Source organism: Cherax quadricarinatus, chromosome 5, assembly GCF_038502225.1.
Source record: "Cherax quadricarinatus isolate ZL_2023a chromosome 5, ASM3850222v1, whole genome shotgun sequence".
Lineage (NCBI taxonomy): Eukaryota > Metazoa > Arthropoda > Malacostraca > Decapoda > Parastacidae > Cherax > Cherax quadricarinatus.
This window is the reverse complement of record NC_091296.1, coordinates 66,080,010-66,099,642: the sequence shown is the minus strand read 5'-3', so window position 1 is coordinate 66,099,642 and position 19,633 is coordinate 66,080,010. Positions and strand designations below refer to the sequence as shown.

At 39.3% G+C, this 19,633-nt stretch overlaps 1 protein-coding gene across 2 annotated transcripts in view; it reads right to left on the bottom strand.

The window, feature by feature from the left end:
• Positions 1-1,456: 1,456 nt before the first annotated feature.
• The window catches only part of LOC128685088 (probable G-protein coupled receptor No18), a 200,623-nt gene continuing 182,446 nt past the window's right edge, over positions 1,457-19,633 (bottom strand). For both annotated transcript variants that reach the window (XM_053771584.2, XM_053771585.2), the window contains 2 exons: positions 14,625-14,742; positions 1,457-3,826 (listed from right to left, as the gene is read on the bottom strand). In XM_053771584.2, the coding sequence (XP_053627559.1) occupies positions 2,261-3,616 (1,356 nt within the window). In that variant the 5' untranslated portion in view covers positions 3,617-3,826; positions 14,625-14,742 and the 3' untranslated portion in view covers positions 1,457-2,260. The remainder of the gene's footprint in view (positions 3,827-14,624; positions 14,743-19,633) is intronic.

The following is a 19,633-nucleotide window of genomic DNA, read 5'->3' as shown; positions in this document are numbered from 1 at the left end:
GCCAGATGAATTCTCTCACGGAATCACAACAAGAAAAAGGTGAGGGTACAGGAAACTGGGAGGAATGACTGACTACTGCTTGTGTGGTACTGAGTTTACTTCTCTCCCACCCCAACCCTCCCTCCCTACTCTATTCCCATCCCTTGTTCCCTCCCACCCTCCCCCCAATATCCCCCTTCCCCTCTATCCTTACTAACTGCTCTACAAGACCTGGCAACAGTCCACGCTGCCAGGTCCACAAGCCAAGAGCAACAGTCCAGCTGTTATATTCTAAGCATTTGCAGATGCTAAGTTCAGCTATCATCATCATCATCATCATCATCATCATCATCAGCAGCAGCAGCAGCAGCAGCAGCAGCAGTAGCAGCAGCAGCAGCAGCAGCAGCAGCACTACACTACCGTGTATTATTTCTATCTCTCAGTCATCATATCTTTTCAACATTTGTATATAGCACGGCATTCCAACTTTATTTATAAATTTATAGTATAATTGAAAGTATATTAAAATATAAAAAAAAAATTGAAAGTATATAAACAAGCGTATTTTGACAGATACGACTGAGCACACACACAAACATAAATATATTTATATATATATATATATATATATATATATATATATATATATATATATATATATATATATATATATATATATATATATAAAGTAATAATATAGAAACAATAGATGATTTAAGTGGAAAACACAGAGGTGTGTTGAGATGTAAATAGGAAGATGTAACTCAGTTTAATATTCCATGACGTGTTGCAGTTCTCTTATTTCATCATCATCATCATCATTATCATCATCATCAGATGGAAGGAGGAAAGTGGTAGGGGGGATGTCAGGACGCATTATATTACATTTAACTTTGGGTCAAACCCTCTGAATGACCTCACATGTCAAGATACTCTGTTAATCGCTCAACTTCCATTATTGTTGTCATGGGGACAATGCTGCCTCAGGTTTTATGAAGCAACATACATGAAGCAACGAATGCTCTGGTATGCTTATTTTCGAGACGTGATCATTGTATGCTTGCTTTTGTTTCATTGTATTTATTTTCCTATGTGACTTACATTATTGTTTAAAACTTGCTCGGTCTGACTTCTGCTTCAACTTGAAGTTCCATAGTTGTTCAAAGCCAAGTATTTCTTGACTGTATTTCTCTAGCTAAAAGATTTCATTGTGTTAGGAAAAAATGTACCATTTCAATATTCTGATGATGAATTATCATCATGAAATAAGAAAATTACAATATATCAAAGATTAAGACGTAGATTAAGTTCCAGAACTGTAATTACTCTCAAGCGTCTGAACCTTCATCCCTTAAGTTTATATATATATATATATATATATATATATATATATATATATATATATATATATATATATATATATATATATATATATATATATATATATATTGGTTATTTTTTATATAAAATTTTCCCACACTTTGTATAATTGTTTCGTAAAAGGAAATAAATTCAGTCGTGTCAGTTAGAAATAAACCAGATTCACTCTATATCATCGATGTAGATAGTTCCTTTCATTATTACTGTTCCCATTATCACAGTAATAAATATATACTGGGAAGCAGTAATTTGGATTTTTTCCAGAGGTGAAACACATAAAATGAGCATCTTTTTTTTGTTTTGCGAAGGGCCCATCAGGCCTGACTTTTTTCACGTGTAAGTGAATGTGATGGAAACTAAGATATGCGTCATGTTCCCAACAAGTACACTCTAGAAAAGTAACTCCTACTACTTTTACAATTGTCTCCTCTTACTGTTCACAATAAATTCCCTATTTACACAAGATTATACATATATGTATATACAGACTGATTAACTTTTTCTCACACTGCACAGACACACCGGATGCTCGGTTAGCAAGCCAGTGTCTTATCAGTTTCAGCGACCTTGTTGATTTTAATACTTTAGTGTCAGTGATTGATATGAAGAGTTTTCTACAATATGTTGAAACCGGTACTACGTTAATATATTCTTCACTGAAGATACAGTAAAGTATAAACAAATTATCTTTGATATAATATCACGCTTTTATTTTATAGCGTAGTTTAAGGCCCTCCAACAAACCATGACAGTGTTCAACACTGCTACGCAGCGTGAGCGAAGTTCATATGCCGAGGTGCTTGAAGGTTTCGACAGCTTTTCTGCACGCTATGTTGTAGCACTATTTGTGGAAGTCCAGGATGAAGATGATGCAATATAAGAAGGGAAATACTATGGTGTATTATATCGTGGCAGCGTTGGGACATCTCAGGATTCTTGCGAAAGCTCTTCGGAAATCCAAGTTGAAAATAGTGTATATGACGGGGTTGAGAGAAGAATTTATATATCCTAGCCAGACAATAAAGTTGGTCACTTTACCGTTGGGTTCGGGACACGAGGGACAGAAGGGAAGAATGACATACATGAGGAAGAAGGGAAGCCAGCACACCACGAAGGACCCCATGATGATGCCTAGTGTTCGCGCAGCGCGACGTTCTTTCGACAATGATATCTTTTGTTTCTCCTCGATAAACTGGTGGATTTGGCTGCCACTCTTTGGGTTAACTTTGATTACAACGTCCGTACTCCTCTTCTCATCTGTCGGGGAGCATTCGTCTTTGGGGTTGCTGATATCATTCTCAGTGATGGAGCTCTCGGCTATGGGGGGAGGAATGAGAGATGTTGTGGTTGTGGTTGCTGTCGCTTGTGCCGTCACCGACTTCCTCTTCTTTCGTCGTTTCTTTTGGACTAATTTCTTCTTACAACTGTCGTTATATCCATTTTGGCCGTTCTCGCTTACTGCCGAGTCTTCTTCCCGGGCCACTCTGGTCTTCCCAGTATTCGGAATCTGGTTTAATCTGGAGGCTTTAGCTCGTTCACGTAGCCTCCTCCGAGTGGCCGTGAAGATTTTAATATAAACCATCGTCATGATTAACAGAGGACAGAAGAAGGATCCGGATGAGGAATATATAACGAAACCTCTCTCCTGCGTCAGTATGCACGGCGTCTCCTTAGTGAAGTTTTCCGGCCAGTCGTTCCAGCCGAAGAGTGGCGGTAGACAGATGATTACACTGATGGTCCACACCAGCGCAATCATGATCAGCACGCGCTTCAGCGTGCGTTTCTGGGCGTAATTAATAGGGTCTGTGATGGCCCAGTAGCGGTCCAGGGCGATGGCGCACAGGTTAAGGATGGATGCTGTGCAGCACATGATATCGCAAGTTAGCCACATCTCGCACAGGTACATCCCGAATATCCACTTGCCGATGATGCTGTAGGCGACATTGAATGGCAGCACAAACACTGCCACTGTCAAGTCAGCCACAGCCAAGGACACGATGAAGAAGTTCTGTACTATTCTCAGCGGACGATACGTGAAGACAGAGAGGATGACGAGTACGTTGCCGACGATGGTGAAGATGATGATCACACTCAGAGACACCACCGTCAACACCACTTCCCAGATGGGCATCGTAATGTCAAAGTTCCACTCATCATAGTCGGAGAATAGTGCTTCGTCTTCGAGTCCCGAAACATTGAGGTCAGACTCGACGAAGACTGGCAGAGTCTCGTTCACGTTCAACTTGAGCATCGCCATCTTGAGAATTCTTCAGGTCAATCGGAAGAGATTAACTCATGCTTAACACAGTGTGTCACTTAGTTATGTGTCTGAGGAAACTACAGAATTCCTGGATAACGATATGGTCGTATTTCCTGACAGGTTAGTGAGGTTCACGGCCAACTGGACGTGGTCTTCCTATCGATCAGCAGTCACCGTCAAGCTTAGTGCAGCAAAATCACCACTATTCTGAAATTTGAGAGGAAAATTAGATTAGTACTGAGACTAGTAAATTCTCCCGCATGTATCTAACGTTCACGAAAATAATAATTAAATAGCTAAGAACATATACAAAATCACATCCAAATTTCAGTTCCTCAAATCTTTTAGCTATTATTCTGTTGAACTAACTAAAGAAAAAAAATGCTAAAACCCGGTTATAAGACAAAAACCTGTTTTCGTTAAATAAATGTTGGGTTTTATCATACAGTAAAATGAGAACCTTACAAATATTTTCCACTCGAAGCCCTGAAAACAGATTAACATTTAACCAAACATGTTGTGCAAGAAAGGTATAAAATACCGACAATATGAAAGTTAAGACACATGTGCAACATCTGGATATCTTTATTGTAGTAGACGTTTCGCCATCCAGTGGCTTTATCAATACAGATTCTAGGACATAATAGGAAGACAGTAGAACTATATACAAAAGATGAGGTAATCAGTCCCTCGGCCTTGGAGTTAGTGTTCACAGCATCGTGGTGGAGGAGAATCTGGAGCAAAGACAAGAAGACTGGCGGTTATATAGGCGTCAGTGGATAGGGACGGGCAGCAGACGAGGGCAAAGTCACTGGTAGGCGGGATTCCCCAGTGGAAGTAGATCCTTCCCAAAGAGATGGGTTAGTTGCAGCAGCCGTGAAGGTCTTGTAGATGTCCTCTGAACCAAGATTCCATGATGTTGCAGTGTCTGACAAGTTGTGCAAGAAAGGTATATTGTCGGTATTTTATACCTTTCTTGCACAACTTGTCAGACACTGCAACATCATGGAATCTTGGTTCAGAGGACATCTACAAGACCTTCACGGCTGCTGCAACTAACCCATCTCTTTGGGAAGGACCTACTTCCACTGGGGAATCCCGCCTACCAGTGACTTTGCCCTCGTCTGCTGCCCGTCCCTATCCACTGACGCCTATATAAACCGCCAGTCTTCTTGTCTTTGCTCCAGATTCTCCTCCACCACGATGCTGTGAACACTAACTCCAAGGCCGAGGGACTGATTACCTCATCTTTTGTATATAGTTCTACTGTCTTCCTATTATGTCCTAGAATCTGTATTGATAAAGCCACTGGATGGCGAAACGTCTACTACAATAAAGATATCCAGATGTTGCACATGTGTCTTAACTTTCACATTTAACCAAACATATACTGAAGACATTGCTAATTGAAATTTGTCCTATTTCCTCATCTGGTCGAGTGTGTCGTATAGAGGTTGTTCATACTAGGAAAAACCAAGTAGACTGATAATATAAATAGTTAAGAAAACCAACATATGGATAAATGAGACATTTATGCAGCACTTGGGTTCCTTTATTATGAAAACTTTACACCAAAGAGCAACTTTATAAACCTAACACAATACAGTTGGCTGAGAGACTGATTACTTCAAACTCCTTCAATTTCCCTCCGTTTTATCTATATGGGACTAATAAAGCCACTGCTTGGTGAAGCGTTTCCACATAAAATATCCAAGTATTGCACTAGTGTCTCACTTATTTAGACTGAAGCAACGGAAGTATATTATTACAGCTGTTCTGAACTCTGGTACTATTTTATTACAGCTGTTCTGAACTCTGGTACTATTTTATTACAGCTGTTCTGAACTCTGGTACTATTTTATTACAGTTGTTCTGAACTCTGGTACTATTTTATTACAGCTGTTCTGAACTCTGGTACTATTTTATTACAGCTGTTCTGAACTCTGGTACTATTTTATTACAGCTGTTCTGAACTCTGGTACTATTTTATTACAGCTGTTCTGAACTCTGGTACTATTTTATTACAGTTGTTCTGAACTCTGGTACTATTTTATTACAGCTGTTCTGAACTCTGGTACTATTTTATTACAGCTGTTCTGAACTCTGGTACTATTTTATTACAGCTGTTCTGAACTCTGGTACTATTTTATTACAGCTGTTCTGAACTCTGGTACTATTTTATTACAGCTGTTCTGAACTCTGGTACTATTTTATTACAGTTGTTCTGAACTCTGGTGCTATTTTATTACAGTTGTTCTGAACTCTGGTACTATTTTATTACAGCTGTTTTGAACTCTGGTATTATTTTATTACAGCTGTTCTGAACTCTGGTACTATTTTATTACAGCTATTCTGAACTCTGGTACTATTTTATTACAGCTGTTTTGAACTCTGGTATTATTTTATTACAGCTGTTCTGAACTCTGGTACTATTTTATTACAGCTGTTTTGAACTCTGGTATTATTTTATTACAGCTGTTCTGAACTCTGGTACTATTTTATTACAGCTATTCTGAACTCTGGTACTATTTTATTACAGTTGTTCTGAACTCTGGTACTATTTTATTACAGCTATTCTGAACTCTGGTACTATTTTATTACAGCTGTACTGAACTCTGGTATTATTTTATTACAGTTGTTCTGAACTCTGGTACTATTTTATTACAGTTGTTCTGAACTCTGGTACTATTTTATTACAGCTATTCTGAACTCTGGTACTATTTTATTACAGCTGTACTGAACTCTGGTATTATTTTATTACAGTTGTTCTGAACTCTGGTGCTATTTTATTACAGTTGTTCTGAACTCTGGTACTATTTTATTACAGCTGTTTTGAACTCTGGTATTATTTTATTACAGCTGTTCTGAACTCTGGTACTATTTTATTACAGTTGTTCTGAACTCTGGTACTATTTTATTACAGTTGTTCTGAACTCTGGTACTATTTTATTACAGTTGTTCTGAACTCTGGTACTATTTTATTACAGCTGTTCTGAACTCTGGTACTATTTTATTACAGCTGTTCTGAACTCTGGTACTATTTTATTACAGCTGTTTTGAACTCTGGTATTATTTTATTACAGCTGTTCTGAACTCTGGTACTATTTTATTACAGTTGTTCTGAACTCTGGTACTATTTTATTACAGTTGTTCTGAACTCTGGTACTATTTTATTACAGTTGTTCTGAACTCTGGTACTATTTTATTACAGCTGTTCTGAACTCTGGTACTATTTTATTACAGCTGTTCTGAACTCTGGTACTATTTTATTACAGCTGTTCTGAACTCTGGTACTATTTTATTACAGCTGTTCTGAACTCTGGTACTATTTTATTACAGCTGTTTTGAACTCTGGTACTATTTTATTACAGCTGTTTTGAACTCTGGTATTATTTTATTACAGCTGTTCTGAACTCTGGTACTATTTTATTACAGCTGTTCTGAACTCTGGTACTATTTTATTACAGCTGTTCTGAACTCTGGTACTATTTTATTACAGCTGTTCTGAACTCTGGTTCTATTCTCGACACGAGTAACAGCTCATCTCAGTTGGCAAATGACAAAAATCATTTGTTTCCTCAAACATCTTTGTTGAATATAACATTGAATATAACATTGAATATAACATTGAATATAACATTGAATGTAATATGAAATGAAGCTTAATTAAGTGTCTCTGTTGTAAAGTCATAAATAATAGTGAATAACATCAGAGATTTAATTAATAATATATAAAAAACAGCTTAATATCACCACTTGAATGTTCATTAATTACGTGTTGACATGCCATGTAAGACTAGCATAGAATAAACAGAGAGCGGTGTATATCTCTGGGTATATATACCCCAGTGTTTGCTTTAATCTCTATTTCAGAAATTAAACTATCCTTAATTGAGTTTGGTCAGGTGAATTACAGCCTTAATGACTCGTGTAGCCGACAAGCGTAAAAGCTACAATGTAAGTATAATTAAATGTCTACAATGTGTGTATATTGCCTATAAATGTTAATAAAAGCCTAGTATATACATTCATTCAATACGCACACACACACAGACACACACAGATACACAGACACAGACACACACAGACACAGACACACACAGACACAGACACACACACACACACACACACACACACACACACACACACACACACACACACACACACACACACACACACACACACACACACACACACACACACACATATATATATATATATATATATATATATATATATATATATATATATTCCTTTTCTTTCAACAAACCAGCCGCATCCCACCGAGGCAGGGTGGCCCGAGAAGAAAAACAAAAGTTTCTTTTTTTAAATTTAGTAATTTATACAACAGAAGGGGTTACTAGCCCCTTGCTCCCGGCATTTTAGTCGCCTCTTACAACACGCATGGCTTACAGAGGAAGAATTCTGTTCCACTTCCCCATGGAAATAAGAGGAAATAAAAAAGAATAAGAACTAGAAAGAAAATAGAAAAAACCCAGAGGGGTGTGTATATATATATGCTTGTTGTAGGTAAGACACATATGCAACAGTTAGGTATCTTTATTTCGAAACGTTTCGCCTACACAGTAGGCTTCTTCAGTCGAGTACAGAAAAGTTGATAGAAGCAGAAGAGACTTGAAGACGATGTAATCAGTCCATCACCCTTGAAGTTTTGAGGTGGTCAGTCCCTCAGTCTGGAGAAGAGTATTGTTCCATAAACCATACCCCCGGCCGGGATTGAACCCGCGGTCATGGTTTATTTGCAATCGTGTCATTACGATTTCTTGAGTCATATTGTTCCATAGTCTGAAACAATATGGAGTTAAAGTGACAGGATTGAGCATTATATACCGCCAGGAGGTGAGATGTAGGTCACTAGTAGAGGTAAGAATGTAGTCGTTGGGAGGTCAGGTCCCTCTCAAATCCAGCCATTCTCACTAGTAGAAGTTGTCCAAGTTGATTTCAGGTCTGTACCAAGATACCCTTGTGTTGCAGTGTCTGACAGAGTGGACATTAAAATGGTATAAAATACCGACAGGTTGTAGGTAAGACACCTACAACCTGTCGGTATTTTATACCATTTTAATGTCCACTCTGTCAGACACTGTAACACAAGGGTATGAAAATAAATGGTCTAAAATACCGACACAATGGAAACATAAACACATGCAGTTTAATGTGATCCTTTATTGACAACGTATCGCCCACACAGTGGGCTTTTTCAAGTCACAAACAGATCTACCTGGGGTGGAAGGTACGTGAGTATTTATAGTCAGGTTCAGAATGTTGAGGTCAGCTGGAGAATGCTGCATCTGATGATCTACCGGGTGGGGTTATAGAGTCTAAAATCTTGGGTAGCCTGGCAGGATCACATTAAACTGCATATGTGTTTATGTTTCCAACACAAGGGTATCTTGGTACAGACCTGACGCGTTCGCTGTCAGAGTACTCTCGGAACTATGTTATGTAAAATATTTTTTTCTGCATGTCACTGCGTAACATAAGGTAACTAGCACCCAGGTACCTACTTTCTGCTAGGTGAACAATCTTATCACATCTTATGTAATATCTAACCCTCCTGTTCCCTTACGCTAACCTCTCTTCTCTTTATCTGTATCACAGTACTTCTTGTTACTGTACAAATGCTATCGGAAGTAAGATCTTAGCCTCTCAATACCAACCACAGTATCACGAACAATAGTAAAATTTATGTCTGATGAGACAACAGTCTGAAACGACAACTACAGTTTGAAGACAACGACACATTGAGAGAGGACGACAGAGTGGCCTACAAAGCAATAACAAACTGTGTTTTTTTCTCCTCCATTTTCTGCTGTATGATTTTGCAAACGTTAATTGCTCGCTCTTACAGCCGTGGTTCCACATTGTTGCAGTGGAAGCCAATGACGTTTGATGACTTTATGAACGCCGATATTGCACGGAACGCCACTCATTGCAGAACCATTGTTGGTACTCAGCACAAAGCAAGCTTTTCCTCTTTGATTGTGAGTCACTGGCGAATATTAGCACTAATGACATGCTTCATAAATTTAGACGAGGCTTTCGTCTGCCCTGGATCATTATCGAGGAGTTTTTTTCATATTTACTTCCAGGGAGGTTGTCTCTCTGCTTAGAATTGGACGCACGGGAAAGTAGAGGTAAGTGCATCATGAATGAAAGTAGAAGTTTGAGGGATTTACCTGTTATGTTGCATGTTCACGAGACAAAAAAAAAGGGCCAATAAACTTGACAGTGGAACGTTTAGGAGGCCAACTAACGTGACAGACTAAAACGTTTTAGCAGGCTTTTGATTCACTCTCTCTTGACAGGACGGTAGTGCCTCCGTGGATGGTTCCTGTCTATTAGTCTACTTCAGGTGTAGTAGGCTGGCAGACAGCAGAGTAGATGGTTACAGTCTGCCATCCTACAAGTATTGGTGGAATCACATTCATGTGGCAGGATGGTAGTACCTCTCTAGATGATTCCAGTCTGCTAGTCAGCATGTGTTGGTGATTCTACCTACATCCATTCCTGGAGAGAGTTCCGGGGGTCAACGCCTCCGTGGACCAGTCTGTGACCAGGCCTCCCTATGATAGTATGGCAGTACCTCTCTGAATGGTTACTGTATACTAGCCTATGTGTAAGAGGATTCTCTCTCTCTCTCACACACACACCCCTCAAGGAAGGTTCCTTGATGTTGGTGAGGGGCTCTTGATTTAGGGAATTCGATCTGTGCTCCAGTTCCCCGAATTAAGCCTGAATGCCTTCCACATCCCCCTCCCTAGGCGCTGTATAATCCTCCGGGTTTAGCGCTTCCCCCTTGATTATAATAATAATAATCTCACACACACACACACACATATGTATATATATATATATATATATATATATATATATATATATATATATATATATATATATATATATATATATATATATATATATATATATATATATATATATATATATATATGTCGTGCCGAATAGGCAGAACTTGCGATCTTGGCTTAAATAGTAACGCTCATCTTGCCATATAGGACAAGAGAAAATTTGTGTATGCAATAATTTCGCCAAAATCATTCTGAACCTAGCGAAAAAAAATATATTTCACTGTGTTTGTTTAGTATTAAATTATTGTAAACAAATCTAAAATATATTTAGTTGGGTTAGGCTAAAATAAATTGTTCTTGTTATAATAAGGTTAGGTAAGTTTTCTAAGTTCTTTTTGGTGCAAAATTATAAATTTTTACATCAACATTAATGAAAAAAATCTATCTTTAAATGTATAAGAGAAAATTTTAGAAAGGACTTAATTTTAAATGAGTTCTTGCTAATTGACCAGTTTTACATATTCGGCACGACATATATATATATATTATTTTTTATTTTTTTTTATTATCACACTGGCCGATTCCCACCAAGGCAGGGTGGCCCGAAAAAGAAAAACTTTCACCATCATTCACTCCATCACTGTCTTGCCAGAAGGGTGCTTTACACTACAGTTTTTAAACTGCAACATTAACACCCCTCCTTCAGAGTGCAGGCACTGTACTTCCCATCTCCAAGACTCAAGTCCGGCCTGCCGGTTTCCCTGAACCCCTTCATAAATGTTACTTTGCTCACACTCCAACAGCACGTCAAGTATTAAAAACCATTTGTCTCCATTCACTCCTATCAAACACGCTCACGCATGCCTCCAGCCTTCTCCTCGCTGCAACATTCATCACCCACGCTTCACACCCATATAAGAGCGTTGGTAAAACTATACTCTCATACATTCCCCTCTTTGCCTCCAAGGACAAAGTTCTTTGTCTCCACAGACTCCTAAGTGCACCACTCACTCTTTTTCCCTCATCAATTCTATGATTCACCTCATCTTTCATAGACCCATCCGCTGACACGTCCACTCCCAAATATCTGAATACGTTCACCTCCTCCATACTCTCTCCCTCCAATCTGATATTCAATCTTTCATCACCTAATCTTTTTGTTATCCTCATAACCTTACTCTTTCCTGTATTCACCTTTAATTTTCTTCTTTTGCACACCCTACCAAATTCATCCACCAATCTCTGCAGCTTCTCTTCAGAATCTCCCAAGAGCACAGTGTCATCAGCAAAGAGCAGCTGTGACAACTCCCACTTTGTGTGTGATTCTTTATCTTTTAACTCCACGCCTCTTGCCAAGACCCTCGCATTTACTTCTCTTACAACCCCATCTATAAATATATTAAACAACCACGGTGACATCACACATCCTTGTCTAAGGCCTACTTTTACTGGGAAAAAATTTCCCTCTTTCCTACATACTCTAACTTGAGCCTCACTATCCTCGTAAAAACTCTTCACTGCTTTCAGTAACCTACCTCCTACACCATACACTTGCAACATCTGCCACATTGCCCCTCTATCCACCCTGTCATACGCCTTTTCCAAATCCATAAATGCCACAAAGACCTCTTTAGCCTTATCTAAATACTGTTCACTTATATGTTTCACTGTAAACACCTGGTCCACACACCCCCTACCTTTCCTAAAGCCTCCTTGTTCATCTGCTATCCTATTCTCCGTCTTACTCTTAATTCTTTCAATTATAACTCTACCATACACTTTACCAGGTACACTCAACAGACTTATCCCCCTATAATTTTTGCACTCTCTTTTATCCCCTTTGCCTTTATACAAAGGAACTATGCATGCTCTCTGCCAATCCCTAGGTACCTTACCCTCTTCCATACATTTATTAAATAATTGCACCAACCACTCCAAAACTATATCCCCACCTGCTTTTAACATTTCTACCTTTATCCCATCAATCCCGGCTGCCTTACCCCCTTTCATTTTACCTACTGCCTCACGAACTTCCCCCACACTCACAACTGGCTCTTCCTCACTCCTACAAGATGTTATTCCTCTTTGCCCTATACACGAAATCACAGCTTCCCTATCTTCATCAACATTTAACAATTCCTCAAAATATTCCCTCCATCTTCCCAATACCTCTAACTCTCCATTTACTAACTCTCCTCTCCTATTTTTAACTGACAAATCCATTTGTTCTCTAGGCTTTCTTAACTTGTTAATCTCACTCCAAAACTTTTTCTTATTTTCAACAAAATTTGTTGATAACATCTCACCCACTCTCTCATTTGCTCTCTTTTTATATTGCTTCACCACTCTCTTAACCTCTCTCTTTTTCTCCATATACTCTTCCCTCCTTGCATCACTTCTACTTTGTAAAAACTTCTCATATGCTAACTTTTTCTCCCTTACTACTCTCTTTACATCATCATTCCACCAATCACTCCTCTTCCCTCCTGCACCCACTTTCCTGTAACCACACACATATATATATATATATATATATATATATATATATATATATATATATATATATATATATATATATATATATATATATATATATATCAAATGATTTAGATAAAGAAAAATTGGATATCAAATTGGGGAGGAGGAGTATGTAAGAAGTGAATGTTTTCAGATACTTGGGAGTTGACGTGTCGGCAGATGGATTTATGAAGGATGAGATTAATCATAGAATTGATGATGGAAAAAAGGTGAGTGGTGCGTTGAGGTATATGTGGAGTCAAAAAACGTTATCTATGGAGGCAAAGAAGAGAATGTATGAAAGTATAGTAGTACCAACACTCTTATATGGGTGTGAAGCTTGGGTGGTAAATGCAGCAGCGAGGAGACGGTTGGAGGCAGTGGAGATGTCCTGTTTAAGGGCAATGTGTGGTGTAAATATTATGCAGAAAATTCGGAGTGTGGAAATTAGGAAAAGGTGTGGAGTTAATAAAAGTATTAGTTAGAGGGCAGAAGAGGGATTGTTGAGGTGGTTTGGTCATTTAGAGAGAATGGATCAAAGTAGAATGACATGGAAAGCATATAAATCTATAGGGGAAGGAAGGCGGGGTAGGGGTCGTCCTCGAAAGGGTTGGAGAGAGGGGGTAAAGGAGGTTTTGTGGGCAAGGGGCTTGGACTTCTAGCAAGCGTGCATGAGCGTGTTAGATAGGAGGGAATGGAGACGAATGGTACTTGGGACCTGACGATCTGTTGGAGTGTGAGCAGGGTAATATTTAGTGAAGGGATTCAGGGAAACCGGTTATTTTCATATAGTCGGACTTGAGTCCTGGAAATGGGAAGTACAATGCCTGCACTTTAAAGGAGGGGTTTGGGATATTGGCAATTTGGAGGGATGTGTTGTGTATCTTTATATGTGTATGCTTCTAAACTGTTGTATTCTGAGCACCTCTGCAAAACCAGTGATAATGTGTGAGTGTGGTGAAAGTGTTAAATGACGATGAAAGTATTTTCTTTTTGGGGATTTTCTTTCTTTTTTGGGTCACCCTGCCTCGGTGGGAGACGGCCGACTTGTTGAATATATATATATATATATATATATATATATATATATATATATATATATATATATATATATATATATATATATATATATATATATATATTTTTTTATATTATCACACTGGCCGATTCCCACCAAGGCAGGGTGGCCCGAAAAAGAAAAACTTTCACCATCATTCACTCCATCACTGTCTTAAAGCGGGTTTAAGGTGCGATTTCTTTACAATACAAAGTTCCTGATTTTCATCTTATGAGTTACAGAAAACTGGCGTGAGTTGATCTGATGATAAAAGAAGAGCAGACAAAAAAAATCAGATATACACAGAGACGAATAGGGAGACAAAATTACAGATATACTTAAGTTTACACAGACAGGCAGATAGACACAGGCAGACACATATAGGCAGACACAGATAGGCAGACAGAGATAGGCAGACAGAGATAGGCAGACAGAGATAGACAGACAGAGATAGGCAGACAGAGATAGGCAGACAGAGATAGGCAGACAGAGATAGGCAGACAGAGATAGGCAGACAGACACTCCCGCGAACAAAAGACTGATGAAAGGAGGGAGGGACACAAACAGAAATGATAAAGCTGTGACTCAACGCGTAACTCACCCTGGTCCGTCATGTTAGGGTCACCCTCGTTAGGTCACCCTTGTCAGGTCACCCTGGTTAGATCACCCCCTCGTTATATTCCCTCGTCAGCGTCGCCTGGGGTCACCCACACTCACACCTGCGGAGTAATGGTAACATTAACATGTAATCAGTGTGAAGGTGTTGATCTGGGTTCATTTAAGTTTGTCTTCTGTTTTTTTTATGTCAAATTATATATAGAAGATTCCTTGCATGTAGTTTAAAATTTTAACAACACACACACACACACACACACACACACACACACACACACACACACACACACACACACACACGCACGCTCGCTATCACTGAGTTGTCTTTCACGCGAAGTTTTTCTGAATTGCTTCGTCGTAGCTGAGCGTAGAAGGTAGTTATGGTGACACTGTTCCTAAATAATCGTCTCTGTTTTGGGATAAATCTCATAAGAACCATAATGTTTCCACCTCTTTATCACATGTGAGAAGTCTACTTACACGTGAGAAGTCTACTTACATGTGAGAAGTCTACTTACACGTGAGAAGTCTACTTACACGTGAGAAGTCTACTTACATGTGAGAAGTCTACTTACATGTGAGAAGTCTACTTACACGTGAGAAGTCTACTTACATGTGAGAAGTCTACTTACACGTGAGAAGTCTACTTACATGTGAGAAGTCTACTTACATGTGAGAAGTCTACTTACATGTGAGAAGTCTACTTACATGTGAGAAGTCTACTTACATGTGAGAAGTCTACTTACATGTGAGAAGTCTACTTACATGTGAGAAGTCTACTTACATGTGAGAAGTCTACTTACATGTGAGAAGTCTACTTACATGTGAGAAGTCTACTTACATGTGAGAAGTCTACTTACATGTGAGAAGTCTACTTACATGTGAGAAGTCTACTTACATGTGAGAAGTCTACTTACATGTGAGAAGTCTACTTACATGTGAGAAGTCTACTTACACGTGAGAAGTCTACTTACATGCGAGAAGTCTACTTACATGTGAGAAGTCTACTTACACGTGAGAAGTCTACTTACATGTGAGAAGTCTACTTACACGTGAGAAGTCTACTTACATGTGAGAAGTCTACTTACATGTGAGAAGTCTACTTACATGTGAGAAGTCTACTTACACGTGAGAAGTCTACTTACATGCGAGAAGTCTACTTACATGTGAGAAGTCTACTTACACGTGAGAAGTCTACTTACATGTGAGAAGTCTACTTACATGTGAGAAGTCTACTTACACGTGAGAAGTCTACTTACACGTGAGAAGTCTACTTACATGTGAGAAGTCTACTTACATGTGAGAAGTCTACTTACTTGTGAGAAGTCTACTTACACGTGAGAAGTCTACTTACATGTGAGAAGTCTACTTACATGTGAGAAGTCTACTTACATGTGAGAAGTCTACTTACATGTGAGAAGTCTACTTACATGCGAGAAGTCTACTTACACGTGAGAAGTCTACTTACATGCGAGAAGTCTACTTACACGTGAGAAGTCTACTTACACGTGAGAAGTCTACTTACATGCGAGAAGTCTACTTACATGTGAGAAGTCTACTTACATGTGAGAAGTCTACTTACATGTGAGAAGTCTACTTACATGTGAGAAGTCTACTTACATGTGAGAAGTCTACTTACATGTGAGAAGTCTACTTACATGTGAGAAGTCTACTTACATGTGAGAAGTCTACTTACATGCGAGAAGTCTACTTACATGCGAGAAGTCTACTTACATGCGAGAAGTCTACTTACATGTGAGAAGTCTACTTACATGTGAGAAGTCTGCTTACACGTGAGAAGTCTACTTACATGCGAGAAGTCTACTTACATGTGAGAAGTCTACTTACATGCGAGAAGTCTACTTACATGTGAGAAGTCTACTTACATGCGAGAAGTCTACTTACATGTGAGAAGTCTACTTACATGTGAGAAGTCTACTTACATGTGAGAAGTCTACTTACAAATATGCGTCATACCTCCTAGTATCAGTAGTAGACTCTTGGTATTACATATATAAATAATACTTTTGAACAAACAGCCGAAGAGTGAAACACTGAACAAGGACGTAATGTTGTGAAGAATGTAATGTAATTGTTCTGTATCATAATAGGAATTTCGTGAGATTTTTTTAAACTGACAGCGGGTGGAAATCAGCACACCAGACGAGGCTTTAAACACGAATAATATCACTGACAACAATTACTTAACAAGGTTGTCCTAGCATCTTTAGTGAACTCTGGTATTAATATATATATATATATTTGAACACGCCGAAGAGTGAAACACTGAAATAGACGTAATGTGTAGAAGAATGTAAGTAATTGTTCTGTCATATGGAACTGGTGTTATTTAATGAAGTCGTGAAATCACACACAGACGAGCTCACATAAAACACTGCAACACCATTACGTTGTCTGGAGTTGCTTACAGTTACAGGAAGAGTACATACGATAGTAGTAAAGAGTAGTAGTAATAGTAGTAGAGAAGATGTACAGTAGAAGTCTGCCTAGGAACCAGAAGTGGAAGACAGTTAGAACACAGAAAATTTATTCACCTGCATATATCTATTTATATCATCTACAAACGAATAAATAACTGAGAATTAGAATACAAATTTGCAATACAAGGAGCCTCGTTAGGCCAAGAAGGGACCAGACGGGTTAAACCAATTTTTATTTTGCTTAGTTCTACTTTATTTTATATCTGTTGAACAGTAGATTGAATTTATGATTTACAATGTGGTATGAATAGCAAAGAGCTATAGTTAGTATATTATGGACCAACTTGAACATTATTGATTACAGTCTACTTACATACTAAGCGTATATGCTAGTGACCCAGTAGGATGTAATTATAATGGAAGACCCTCTCATGAAGACCCTCTCATGAAGACTCTCTCATGAAGACCCTCTCATGAAGGCCCTCTCATGAAGACTCTCTCATGAAGACCCTCTCATGAAGACCCTCTCATGAAGACTCTCTCATGAAGACCCTCTCATGAAGACTTTCTCATGAAGACTCTCTCATGAAGACTCTCTCATGAAGACTCTCTCATGAAGACCCTCTCATGAAGACTCTCTCATGAAGACCCTCTCATGAAGACTCTCTCATGAAGACTCTCTCATGAAGACCCTCTCATGAAGACTCTCTCATGAAGACCCTCTCATGAAGACTCTCTCATGAAGACCCTCTCATGAAGACTCTCTAATGAAGACCTCATGAAGACTCTCTCATAAAGACCCTCTCATGAAGACTCTCTCCTGAAGACCCTCTCATGAAGACTCTCTCATGAAGATCCTCTCATGAAGACCCTCTCATGAAGACCTCAAGAAGACTCTCTCATGAAGACCCTCTCATGAAGACCCTCTCATGAAGACTCTCTCATGAAGACCCTCTCATGAAGACTCTCTCATGAAGACTCTCTCATGAAGACCCTCTCATGAAGACTCTCTCATGAAGACTCTCTCATGAAGACCCTCTCATGAAGACTCTCTCATGAAGACCCTCTCATGAAGACCCTCTCATGAAGACCCTCTCATGAAGACTCTCTCATGAAGACTCTCTCATGAAGACTCTCTCATGAAGACCCTCTCATGAACACTCTCTCATGAAGACCCTCTCATGAAGACCCTCTCATGAAGAACCTCTCATGAAGACCCTCTCATGAAGACTCTCTCATGAAGACTCTCTCATGAAGACTCTCTCATGAAGACTCTCTCATGAAGACTCTCTCATGAAGACTCTCTCATGAAGACCCTCTCATGAAGACTCTCTCATGAAGACCCTCTCATGAAGACTCTCTCATGAAGACTCTCTCATGAAGACCCTCTCATGAAGACTCTCTCATGAAGACTCTCTAATGAAGACCCTCTCATGAAGACCCTCTCATGAAGACTCTCTCATGAAGACCCTCTCATGAAGACTCTCTCATGAAGACTCTTTCATGAAGACTCTCTCATGAAGACTCTCTCATGAAGACTCTCTCATGAAGGCTCTCTCATAAAGACCCTCTCATGAAGACTCTCTCATGAAGACCCTCTCATGAAGACTCTCTCATGAAGACTCTCATGAAGACCCTCTCATGAAGACCCTCTCATGAAGACTCTCTCATGAAGACCCTCTCATGAAGACCCTCTCATGAAGACTCTCTCATGAAGACCCTCTCATGAAGACTCTCATGAAGACCCTCTCATAAAGACCCTCTCATGAAGACTCTCTCATGAAGACCCTCTTATGAAGACTCTCTCATGAAGACCCTCTCATGAAGACTCTCTCATGAAGACCCTCTCATGAAGACCCTCTCATGAAGACTCTCTCATGAAGACTCTCTCATGAAGACTCTCTCATGAAGACTCTCTCATGAAGACTCTCTCATGAAGACTCTCTCATGAAGACCCTCTCATGAAGACTCTCTCATGAAGACTCTCTCATGAAGACCCTCTCATGAAGACTCTCTCATGAAGACCCTCTCATGAAGACTCTCTCATGAAGACCCTCCCAAATAAGACTCTCTCATGAAGACCCTCTCATGAAGACTCTCTCATGAAGATCCTCTCATGAAGACCCTCTCATGAAGACTCTCTCATGAAGACTCTCTCATGAAGACTCTCTTATGAAGACTCTCTCATGAAGACTCTCTCATGAAGATCCTCTCATGAAGACCCTCTCATGAAGACTCTCTCATGAAGACTCTCTCATGAAGACTCTCTCATGAAGACCCTCTCATGAAGACTCTCTCATGAAGACCCTCTCATGAAGACTCTCTCATGAAGACCCTCTCATGAAGACCCTCTCATGAAGACTCTCTCATGAAGACTCTCATGAAGACTCTCTCATGAAGACTCTCTCATGAAGACTCTCTCATGAAGACCCTCTCATGAAGACTCTCTCATGAAGACTCTCTCATGAAGACTCTCTCATGAAGACCCTCTCATGAAGACTCTCATGAAGACCCTCTCATGAAGACCCTCTCATGAAGACTCTCTCATGAAGAC